We start from the raw sequence: 12,500 nt of genomic DNA, 5'->3' as shown, positions 1-12,500 counted from the left end.
TCCTTAAGCTCAGGCTTTGGGTCTTCCATTGTTTATCCCTCCCTGTTTTAATTGAATGTCCAATTCGGAGCGTCAATGAAGTGGACTCAAGACACGCCCCCCTCAGTGAGGCCGGTGTGATAACTGCCTCCCCTGCTGCTTTTTCATTGCAGTTTTAGACTAGACCAGCGAGCCTAAATATCTTACACCCTGGCCTTCAGTGATATGTTCTGTATTGTACTATTTGAACAGTTTGACAATGAATGGTGAATGGTGGATTTGAGACCAGAGAATAAATTCATCTGTAATTAAAGAACCGTGGTTGTGGGTTTCCTGGAGGGAGGAATAACCGTAACCTTTATAGAGCGGAAATAACGTTTCTGAGCGGTTGCGCAATCAGAGAGTAACCTGAGCTCATCGCTGCCTCACCTGTCGTTTATACGACACCTGTCGTAATATTTTTATTTTATTTTACTTTTCGTAACAGCTATTTTTATTGGCGTATGACAGGTGAGGCTCTGCCTCCCCTACCTCCCCTGACCGCACACCCCAGGTTCTGATCTCTATCCAGCTGGCTGATTGAGTGTGTTAGTGTGTGTGTGTGTGTGTGTGTGTGTGTGTGTGTGTGTGTGTGTGTGTGTGTGAGTGAATGAAAGACAGAGAGTGACTGGCCTGGCCTGGCCTGGCCCCTCCGTGCCGCAGTGCTGTTCTACAGTCTTATGTAAGGCCTGGTGCAGGGCAGGTGCAGGGCAGGTAGGCGTGGGGGTTTTTGAAGTTGGCAAGGTGCTGGGTATGTCCTCCCTGCTTTCTGATACCTTGTTTTTCTTCTTTCTCATTTCATTCTCACCCTTTCACTCTTCTCTATTCACAATGATGCACCCACCCACCCACCCACACACACACACACCCACCCACCCACACACCCACACACTCTCTCTCTCTCTCTCTCTCTCTCTCTCTCTCTCTCTCTCTCTCTCTCTCTCTCTCTCTCTCTCTCTCTCTCTCTCTCTGTACCTGACAGATGAAGCCGGTGGAAGTACACTGTCGGACCCAGAGGCTGAACTTCCTCTTCTTCCTCTTCCTCAGCTCTCTCTCCGTACAGGTGGTGATGAACACCGGGTCCTCGTCGATCAGAGGCTCGTGAAGAACCTAAGCACAGGGGCAGTCGAGATGGGTTAGCAGCGTGTGTGTGTGTGTGTGTGTGTGTACATGTAGTGATATAGTGTGTGTGTGTGTGTGTGTGTGTGTGTGTGTGTGTGTGTGTGTGTGTGTGTGTGTGTGTGTGCGTGTGGTTGTGTATGTATGTATATGTGTGTGTGGGTGTGTGTTTAGAATCTATGTATAACCCCTCAAATATGAAGGACATTAAGGTGGAGGGAGAGGGAGCAGGCATTGAGTTGTTTTGATGAGGCAATATCCTGTTGCTTGAGACACCTGCTTGCTTTACACAGAGGCGAAAAGAACGGCAATACGACAGTTGACCAGAAAAGGTTTGTTGCTGTGAACAGTTGGGAAAAACTGTGGCAACTGTTCATAGCTCTTTCATAATCTCATAATCAAAAGCAACAACCTACTTTTGGGGTGAAATCAATTCTTGTTCTGTTGACATGTGAGAGCCCCAGATTCCTTTACTCGAACACTTCCTGCTTAAGAAACTCAAATATACGCTGACATCCGACCTGCCGTGTGACAGCATTCTCTCTCCTACAGCATCTACAGACAGCTCTCTATTGGTCTCCGTAGCCTCCAGGGGCTGGGTGTGTGTATAAAATCCATCACTAACCCACACCAGTAAACTGAGCGAGTCGCAAAGAAACAGATGACCTCATAAAATAGAGCTCCATCTGTCTCCTCCCTCTGTTGCTACCGCCCTGCGGTGTGGTGTATCGACTGACACGGCGTACGTTAGCTAACAGATAACAGGTTACGTCTGAGCTCTGGGAGTCTTTACCTGGGGGAGGAAAAGATAGCGATGGAGACATTGAGGTGGAGGAAAAGATAGCGATGGAGACATTGAGGTGGGGAAAAAGACACAACCGCTATTTGCTTGTGAGTCTATTGTATGACACTTTAAATAAATGTGCAATAACACTATTGTGCAATATGACAACCCTAGTCGTCTATCTGTACAGTATAGTATAGTGGATAGTGTACATAGCCTTTATTTATGTAAACCAGCTCCTTCCCTTCTTGTGATGTTTTAAAAAAAATAAAATAATATTTCCTAACACCAGGGGAGCCACCCCTCCTAAATGTCGTTGTTTGGTACCTGTACTGTAGCAATGACAATAAAGACCATTCATTCATTCATTCATTCATTCATTCATGTATGAAATCTCTACAGGATACAGACATGTGGGTCGTGAGTCGTGAGAAAGAAGTCTATAGCTAAGCACAGTTGCTTGGTTGCGACCAACCTCAGCGATTTTGGAATTCATTCTCACTAAAATAATTCATATGCTGGCAATACGCTTGAGGCATGTCTCCTTTGACAACTTATCTCTCGCTCGCTCTCTCCTCTCACTCTTTCTCTCCCTCCCCTCTCTCTCTCTCTCTCTCACTCTTTCTCTGCCTCCTACCTCCCCCTCTCTCTCTGCCCACTCCTGAAAGGAGAAACTCTAGTTAATATGCTATCTGCCTTATGTAAAACAGCCCACTGAGTCTGTCTGTCAACACCGCTGTTCAGTCGTGTTCATTAGAACAGAACGCGGCCGGTCAGTTCACAGACAGAAGAAGGCAACTGGTAGAGTTGGACAGACCCTGGTAGACACTCTCTCTCTCTCTCTCTCTCTCTCTCTCTCTCTCTCTCTCTCTCTCTCTCTGTCTCTGTCTCTGTCTCTGTCTCTGTCTCTGTCTCTGTCTCTGTCTCTGTCTCTGTCTCTCTCTCTCTCTCTCTCTCTCTCTCTCTCTCTCTCTCTCTCTCTCTCCCTCTCTCCCTCTCTCTCTCTCTCTCTCTCTCTCTCTCTCTCTCTCTCTCTCTCTCTCTCTCTCTCTCTCTCTCTTCCCCACAGCCTGAGAGGAGAAATACAGTATGTTATTCAGATTCACATTCATCCACCCCAATCTCTCAGAGGTCAGTCTGCTCCCAATCCCTTAACCTCAGTGTCACCCAGGCAGCTCAGTCAGAGTGATACAATTCAGAATCAGAATTCTCTCTCAACCAGAGAGATAAGCCCAATGCACACAGCGTGCGATTTTGTCGCACGACAACATTCGATTCTCAGTTCACACCACCGAAGTGTATGGGTGTGAATGGAGAATCGAATGTTGTCTTGCGCTATATAAATATAATGAATTATTATTATTACTGAGGCATTTCGCCACCATCCTGTACATCAACATAGAGTGGGTTCTTTGCACATTGTCAGACAAATAAACCTTCTGTAAATGTTACTTACAACTTGGGTGCTGGTCCTCAATTTAGAGCTATAACTTCATGAAAGAAAACGGGACATACACCGAAATGTGTTTTTTCTGTCTAGTAGTGTGTGTATAGCCTTACACATACTCCAGTTAGCTAGCTAGATAGCCTACATACATACTCAAGTCCAAAACAGCTCCATATTTCCTAGCTCGGCGTCTTCGCCCGTTTATTGATCAGTGCTACTGCCAGCATGTCGCAGTCGCTGTCAGCCATCTTGCAGGGTAAAAACGTACAACTTGCGTCGTCGTCATGGAAACGCTCGTCTGTGTCATTGGTCGCAAGTAGCCTAGTTGCCGAGTTTTTCCTCTGCAACGTTCTTAAAGTTCTAAAACGGACCCGTCGCCTTGCATAGATGTGAACTGGGCTGAAGGGTACTGACCTCTAGAGACCAGAGGTACCTGTATGGGGCACCATCCCCTCCTCTGTATGTATGTATGTATGTATGTATGTATGTATGTATGTATGTATGTATGTATGTATGGGGCACCATCCCCTCCTCTGTATGGGGCACCATCCCCTCCTCTGTGTGACTGGATATGGAAATGAGGCTGACATCTCTTGTCAGAGCTGAGGGAGAGGGATTGCTTTGAACTTTACTGAGGGATAGATAGTACAGAGAGAGCAGAGCAGAGGTAGTATGCAGTAGCATGGGGTAGCAGGGCAGACCTACACCCCTCGGCACTCTTTTCCCTTCTCTCTCTCTCTGTCTGTTCCTCTCCTCCCCTCTCTCTCTCTCTCTCTCTCTCTCTCTCTCTCTCTCTCTCTCTCATTGTCTTTCTTCTCTCTCGTCGCCTGTGTTATACCCTCCTCTCTTCCCATCAGCTCCGGGAGACAGTACCACAGCCCTTTGATCAGCGTCTGCCAGGGAACCTACGCACAAATGCATACGCGCACACACCACATGACACGCACACGCACGCACACGCACACGCACACGCACACACACAAAGACACAGAATCTACATCTCTCTTTGATGGTCAGGAGGGAGCAAACTGCAGCAGGATCCTGTCAGTGATCCGAGTCCAATCCCCTGCTGACACACTGGAGGCGACCCAGAACTATTCTGAGACACAAGCTTGACATAATGTAGAATATTTGAATAAACATTTGCATTTCAAATCGTACCAGCCTCAGTCTTTACCCTCCTTAAAAGTGTGAGTCGGGTTATCAGGGATATCAACGTGAATGGGGTACAAATTAGGGTATAGTACGGCAACAGAGAATGCCGACTACTGTATTATTATATGTATCACGCTTTGACGTATGAATTTCCTTCCTAGTATACTCAGTAAGCTCAGGGAGATGTCCTAAATCTGCTAATGTCCCAGTTAGACACAGTCTTTGGACTCAGATACAGCTCTCCGGAGTCCTCGTGGAATAACACCGATTACTAATCTGACTGAGTCTGAACCCAAACCACAAATCCGGGACCGGGATCATCTAATCCACCCCAAATCCTATCCTTATGGGGATAATAATACAAAACTGAACCAAGACCAACATCTAAGGGACAGCCTCTTCCTCTTTTTACATTTTGTAAAAGGTTCTTATTGGTACAGTATGTAATAGAATTATTGAAGTATACTAAATATAAAATAGTGAAACACAAAGTTCCCGGAATTGCTCTAGATGGCTCAGTCTCTCTAGGTGTCGGTTAAGAGAAAAGAGAGCTCAAGCTTTGTGATCATTTAAATGTGTCTGTCGTCTAGCCAACGTCAAACCCCTGAGCAGAGGAAAACACTTTTCATTGTCTTCTAGACTGGGTCGTCAAATGTTGATTCTGCTCAGACAGACTTACAAAATGTCTTGTCAAAACCCATCGTTTTCCATTTACAAGTATCACAGCAGAAGACTGGCTGTCCTACTTCCAGAAGAGTGAACATAGCCATGTGAAATCCCTGTGGTATAGGGGATAAACTGGCTCATGTCAATCATTCAGATGCCATTATCTGTACTTTTGGCTTGTTCCTGAACCTCACCTCAACATTTGATCAATGTTTTTTTTCATCTTTTTTCGTGCATTGCTCTGGGTATGTGATAGAAGCGTTATACCAATCAAACGCCTTTGTTTTTTAATCAGACAGAAACAGGTTGACTCTATACATCGCCGTGCCGTCGCACCGCCTAGCGTGCTGAATAAAACATGTGTCTGTTCTAGTAGAGGGCAGTCTACCTGAACGCTACGTTCTATGTGAGTCAGTTCTAAATGTGGATAGAGTTCATCACAGACCATGTTTTAACAGTGTGTATAATGGATGAGGAGGAGTTCCCCACAGTAAACGTAGAGTAAATGTACTCTGTAAAAAGCCTTAGTTTGGGGCGCTTAGGTGGTGTAGCGGACAAAGCGCTGACCATATAACCGCAGGGTTCCCGGTTCGATTCCGGCTGCGGACATAACCTGCATGTCATCCCTTCTCTTTCTCTCACCCATCCTTCCTGTCAAATTTCTTCTGTCACAATAAAAATGAAAATATGAGTGGGACTGCCCCACTCAGAAAAAATTACAAAAAAAGAAAAGCCTTCGTTTATTATTATTCCCTACCCAGGGCCGGTCCTAGGCATAGGCGAACTAGGCGGTCGCCTAGGGGCATCAAATACCTGGGGGGTGCCAAATGCCAATTTTTCTTTACATTTAAATAATTTTGTCTCTAGGAATTTCATGTCTCTATGAAAATATGTCTCAGCCTACTGTCTATTTTTGTCTTGAAACCATTGTTGTCCATATTTTTACTGTTGAATGTGTGGGTGATGATGAGGCAGTACTGGTGGCTTAATGTGGTGGGGGTGGCATCAAATCATACTCTCGCCTAGGGCACCTAAATGCCTAGGACCGGCCCTGTCCCTACCTGTGTCTGTGAGGGTTTGAAGGTGCAGCTGAAGGACTGCTGCAGAGAGTCCAGGAAGGGTTGGATCTTGTAGAGCCCCTGACTGCCTCCGTGGCTGGACCTGAAGGCCACGATGTGGAAGTACTTGAGGATCTTCTCGAAGCGCGCCTGGCTCATCTTCAAGGCGATGCTGCGGTTGCTGAAGAAGCCCCCGCTCCAGATGCTGAGGACGGACTCGCAGCGCTGGACGCTGGTGGAGGTCACGAACCCCAGGAAGGCCTTCATCTCGGCGGTGGTCACGTTGCGCCAGCCCTCGTCGGTGCCGAAGCGCTCCTGGAACTTCTTGGCGTACATGTTGGTCTGGGTGACCATGTTCTGGATGGCATTGTCCGGGACGAAGAGCTGGAAGAAGTCCAGGACCGTGGCGGTGGCCGGGAGCCGTTGGGCCGGGCCTGGGACGGGAGGAGAGGGAAGGGTTAAATACAGCAGAGAGAGAGAGAGAGAGAGAGAGAGAGAGAGAGAGAGAGAGAGACAGAGAGAGAGACAGAGAGAGAGAGAGAGAGAGGGGAGAGAGAGAGAGAGAGAGACAGAGAGAGAGACAGAGAGAGAGAGAGAGACAGAGAGAGAGAGAGAGACAGAGAGAGAGAGAGAGGGAGGGCTAGAGAGAGAGAGAGAGACAGACAGAGAGAGAGACAGAGAGAGAGAGAGAGAGACAGAGAGAGACCGAGAGAGAGAGAGAGAGACACAGAGAGACAGAGAGAGAGAGAGAGCTAGAGAGACAGAGAGACAGAAAGCGATTAAATTGGAATAATGCATTTCTTGTGCTGAATGAATAACCTTTCTTTATTGCCACTGTGTCTTGATAAAACAAATTTGCTTTCTTTATCAAAAGTGTATTTCAAGGTCATGTCCAGGGACACTCTGTGCGTCATGAGACTGAGTCAGGAAATAGAATTCAATTATCAACACAATAAAACAAAAGAAGCACTTCTTTGGTCTCTGAAATGATATCTTCATACCCACACAGCCCACATTCAACAGCTTCTCTCCTGCAATTCAATTCATTCACTCTGTTAACGAATAAGCTTTCTGAGAAGTCCTTCACTGATTTTTTAATATATATTTAATAAGCTGGTTTTGTGTTCAAACAGAATTGACCTATTCAGATATAGGGTACAACATCATCTAGCTGGACTCATCTTATTTAGACAATTGTAGAGCCCTGGGCTGCAGTTAACATCTATTCTAAATGGCAGGAAACATACTCATGTCATCACAACATAGAAAATGCATTTTGGGGCTGGAGGGAAGTGTTCAGTTGGCATATGCCAATAGAGTATTCATTAAAATATTAATTTCCTGAGAAGGCAATATTAAAACATGTAATCAACAACGGTCAGAGGATACAATGATTATTTAGCTAGCCCTAATGTCCAGCTTTGATCCCTAGATGGACTTAATATCATATAAATCCCGTATAGTCAATCAGGCAAGTAAAATCATCGGCTCACCTCAAACTCCCCTGTCTGAAATATACAACCGGTCACTAAACAGGAAAGCCACACAAATCACACAGGACCCCTCTCACCCCCTCCACCAATCATTTCAGCCACTTCCATCAGGCCGCCGTTACAGAATTCCACTGGCCCGGAAAAACACATACAAAAAAATCATTCATCCCCACTGCAGACACCGCCCTGAACATTTTAAAATAGGAAGCGCATTGTTTTTCTTTTAAACCACAACATTTTAGCTTTTTAAATCATAATACCGGTACTGTTTTTTACTATTATTTTTAAATGACTGGACTTTTTAAATAGGCACTACATTTTATAAACAGTGTTATGTCTGTCTGTTTTTATTGTATGTATGTGACCTATGTGTGTTTTTAATGTGGAAACTGTATTCATGAACTGCACTTCTGCCTGTCAAATGAGAATTTCTGTCACTGTGTGACAGACAATAAAGCAATCTTGAATCTTGAATCCAGATTAATCATAGTTTTAGACTTAAATCACACATTAAAAGAACAATCCTCATTGAGGATGCTTTTCTGAACTGAGAAACCAGCCCCTAAAATGGATGGTGGCTGTCGAGTGTCATTCGCTTGTCAACATGTCAAATGACCCCTAATCCCTGCTTGTACAATCGGTCAGACATCACTTTGTTTTGATCAAGTTCACTACTGATCCTATTAAAGGATCAAGTCAAGGCAAAGGGAAACTCTGACCTCCTGATTGGCTAGGTGAACGTTGAAACCCACCTCTCAGGTGAGGCTGTCACCTCACACCTTTGAGAGTCCCCCCCAACACAGACATCTTGTTTATAGTTTGACCATCTGTAGCAAAGTAACTGCAAATGAGTTGGCATGGCAACAATGCAGTGAGTAGAGTTAAGATCAATCTCCATGTTTGGGCAGGTTAACAGTCTTGTGGTTGTGCAAACAACTCAAGTTTGGACCCAGTCAGTTACTGGCATATGGCAGATTAAGCCAGATTAAAGGAGTTACAGTTTGTTTACTCTCTTGTTCTTCTCTCCCCACCTATAAACCAAGTACATCCACTGGAGTAGGAGGACCAAGCCTCTGGACAGCGGTAGAAGTTGAAGCCCTGCCTCAAACATCTATTTCATTATCTCTAACGACAGGTCCCCTGGCCTTTTTTTTTTTTTTTTAATCTTTACAGAGCTTTTGGGTTGGCCAGCTGGTAAAAATCAACCAGCCAGAGGGAAGACTCGGTGTGAGCTCCTGTTTAACACTGAGCCAGAGAGGTGGCTCAGGAGGTAGTGCCAGCGTCGGCAGAGGTCCCCGGCTGGCCACGTGTCGAGGTGTCCTTGGGCAAGACACTGAATGAGAGGCCGTTGTAAAGCGCTTTGGAATAAGGTGCTATTATAAGTCCATTTACACACATAGGAAACAGGGTCTTAAATGGGCCATAATTAAAACCTCTGAGTTTGATGTTCAAACAGAAGCTGAAGTAAGGACAGGAGAAAGAGCAATGAGGAGTGGTCAGACAGAGAGAGACAGACCAATGGATGGACAGTCTAACAGACAAACAGACAGACAAACAGACAGACAGACAGACCGATAGACAGACAGACAGACATAGCAACAAAGAGACGAACAGATGAGCAGACAGGCAGACAGAGAGACATAACAATAAACAGACTGGCAGACATGGCAACAGACAGGCAGGCAGACAGACGGACGGACAGATAGACAGAGCAAAAGACAGACAGACAAACAGGCAGACATGCACAGAGACAGACAAACAGACAGACAGACAGACAGACAGACAGACAGACAAACAGACAGACAGACAGACAGACAGACATGCACACAGACATGCACACAGACAGACAGACAGACAGGCAGACAGAAATGCACAAAGACAGACAGACAGACAAACAAACAGACAGACAGACAGACATGCACACAGACAGACAGACAGACAGACAGACATGCACACAGACAGACAGACAGACAGACATGCACACAGACAGACAGACAGACATGCACACAGACAGACAGACAGACAGACATGCACACAGACAGGCAGGCAGGCAGACATGCACACAGACAGACAGACAGACAAACAGACAGACAGACAGGCAGGCAGACAGACATGCACACAGACAGACAGACAGACAGGCAGGCAGACAGACATGCACACAGACAGACAGACAGACAGACAGACATGCACACAGACAGACAGACATGCACGCACACAGACAGACAGACAGACAGACAGACAGACAGACAGTGGTAGCTCGGCAAGAGCAATGAGGAGTGGTCAGACAGAGAGAGACAGACCAATGGATGGACAGTTTAACAAACAACCAGACAGACAGACAGACCGATAGAAAGCAAGACAGACAGACAGACAGGCAGGCAGACATGCACACAGACAGACAGACAGACAGACAGACAGGCAGACAGACAGACAGACATGCACACAGACAGACAGACAGACAGACAGTGGTCTCTGCTCCGAGTCAGCGGACTCACCAACACAACATCCAAATACAGCATGACTGACTCAGCAGGGAGTATCTCAGCAGACATGCCTTCTCCGTCTGCCATACTAAGTGCCTTATTTTCACATTAAACAGAATCCGTGGGAAAGATATGAACCGTGAAATAAGGAATCACTACAGAGGAATAGAATTGTTTTATCTCTCTTTGAGGAGGATTCCCCTTGGGATGAGAAATAAAAAAAAATCATATTTTCCATCAATCTATACTACCTCCCACACTCTCTCTTTTCTGACAGCAGAGGATTAATATTGAATTTTAAAATTCCACTGGAATTGCAGATACTGTGTGAGAGGAGTCTCAAACGCATTCACTTGGCTACCACTACAGATAGACAGACATAGCAACAGACAGACAGGCCTGGCAATAGATAGACAAACAGACAAGCATAGCAACAGACAGACCAACAGCAACAGACAGACAGTCAGATGGACAGACATAGCACCAGACAGACAGACAGACAGACAGTCAGATAGACAGACAGTCAGACAGACAGACAGATATAGCAACAGACAGAGAGATACTACAGGAACTACATTACCCTATAATCCTACATTTCTAGGTGATATTCAAATTAGATGGAGCTCTGTTGTTAGACACACACAGCCACTGGGCAGAGCTACAGTACAAGTGTACAAGTACAAGACATAATCTGTAGGAGATTAACACGTATTAGGATAGAATGAGACCTTGGTTGTGTGGTTAACTCTAGTTGCCTTCTAAATAGACAGCTAGAGTATATAAACCTACAAAGTAACAACCGTGAAATGGAATGATAATCTACACTCACCGGGCACTTTATTACCATGATGAATTGTCTTGTGTCAACAGTCCCAGCTGGTGGAGGTGATGTAATGGTGTGGGGAATGTTTTCTTGGCACATTTTGGACCTTGTTAATACCAATCAATCATCGCTCGAATCCCACAGCCTATTTGAGTATTGTTGCTGACCATGTGCATCCCTTCATGGCCACAATGTACCCATCTTCTAACGGCTACTCCCAGCATGACCATGCACCGTGTCACAAAGCAAAAGTCGTCTCAAATTGGTTTCATGAACAACGACAATGAGTTCAGTGTTCTTCAGTGGCCTTCCCCAGTCATCAGATCTGAATCCAATAGGACACCTTTGGAATGTGGTAGAACGGGAGACTCACAGCTTGAAAGGGCACCTGAAAATGATGAATTGATGATCTTTGTCTGCCAGATACAGAGGCAGAATACCTTTTAGATAGGAGTAGTTCTGATAATCACACTGTGGTGCTATGTTTAAGGTGAAGTCAAAGGCCAATTCACCATCTTTACATGGATACATTACATATTTCCATTCTATGCTATTCTGTTCTATTCTAGAGATGAAATAAGTGCATACCACTCAATATGGTGGGACAGGAAAGTAATTCACAGTCTCTCTAGGATAGGAATGTTGCATAATCCATGATATCTGTAAACCTGGGCATGTCCATGTCATTTTTGGAATCTACCGGGATTATGAACCTACAGTAATGTACATAAAAGAAGGGTGAAGCCCCCTGATTTATGGACTTAGTTATTACTGTCCATCATCACAGACTCTCACCTGTTTCAGCTGGGAGATATGCACAGTTCATATGGATTATCGTGACGTTAGAATTATAAGGTTCTATCTCCATTTTTGTAAAAATTGAGTTTTTTTACATAATCTGATCCATTAGGTGTTTATTAATGCCTGTGTGGTGTTATTTTTAAAATGTTTACATTTTTATATATACTGTAATACAAAGGTTCCATCTCACAAAACATAATGGAATGTAAAAACTTTGACGCTCAATATCTCTGAACTACCCTAAACGGACATAGAACCGTATAATTCTAAACTCACGTTATACCGTATTCTCTCTAATTTGGTTCCAATGGAATAGAGTAGAAGAGAATAGAATCGAATGGAACAGAACAGAATAGAATGGAACAGAATAAAATAGAATAGAAATGTGTTGTATTTGTCTATCTGTTACAACAGGTTGTTGTCGCAGAAGAATGTTGCCTGTGCTATGTTGTGCAGCAGACATGTTTTAACATAATGCCTAACGTATGCCTGCTGTACTGTGTCTCTCAGGAGTTGTTCTGACACACCTTCTCTATTACCAGCACTTCTGGACGCACTTCTCAGGCTCTGTACTGCAAGAATGTTGAAAGAAGGAAGCTGTCGAAAGCTTGAATGTTACACACATCCGTTAAGTTAGAGACAACATGTAGTGT

General features: G+C 44.8%; 1 protein-coding gene across 1 annotated transcript in view; it reads right to left on the bottom strand.

Annotated features, from left to right (window-relative positions):
- The window catches only part of pgbd5 (piggyBac transposable element derived 5), a gene marked incomplete at both ends in the record, with an annotated part of 27,988 nt that overhangs the window by 9,951 nt on the left and 5,537 nt on the right, over window positions 1-12,500 (bottom strand). Inside the window, 2 exons of the mRNA XM_080549278.1 lie at window positions 994-1,128; window positions 6,251-6,681. Of these exons, the coding sequence (XP_080405404.1) occupies window positions 994-1,128; window positions 6,251-6,681 (566 nt within the window). The remainder of the gene's footprint in view (window positions 1-993; window positions 1,129-6,250; window positions 6,682-12,500) is intronic.

This window comes from Nansenia antarctica, assembly GCF_963989245.1.
Source record: "Nansenia antarctica genome assembly, chromosome: 19".
Lineage (NCBI taxonomy): Eukaryota > Metazoa > Chordata > Actinopteri > Argentiniformes > Microstomatidae > Nansenia > Nansenia antarctica.
Note: the sequence above shows the minus strand (reverse complement) of the source record. Positions and strands in the feature narration are given on the sequence as shown.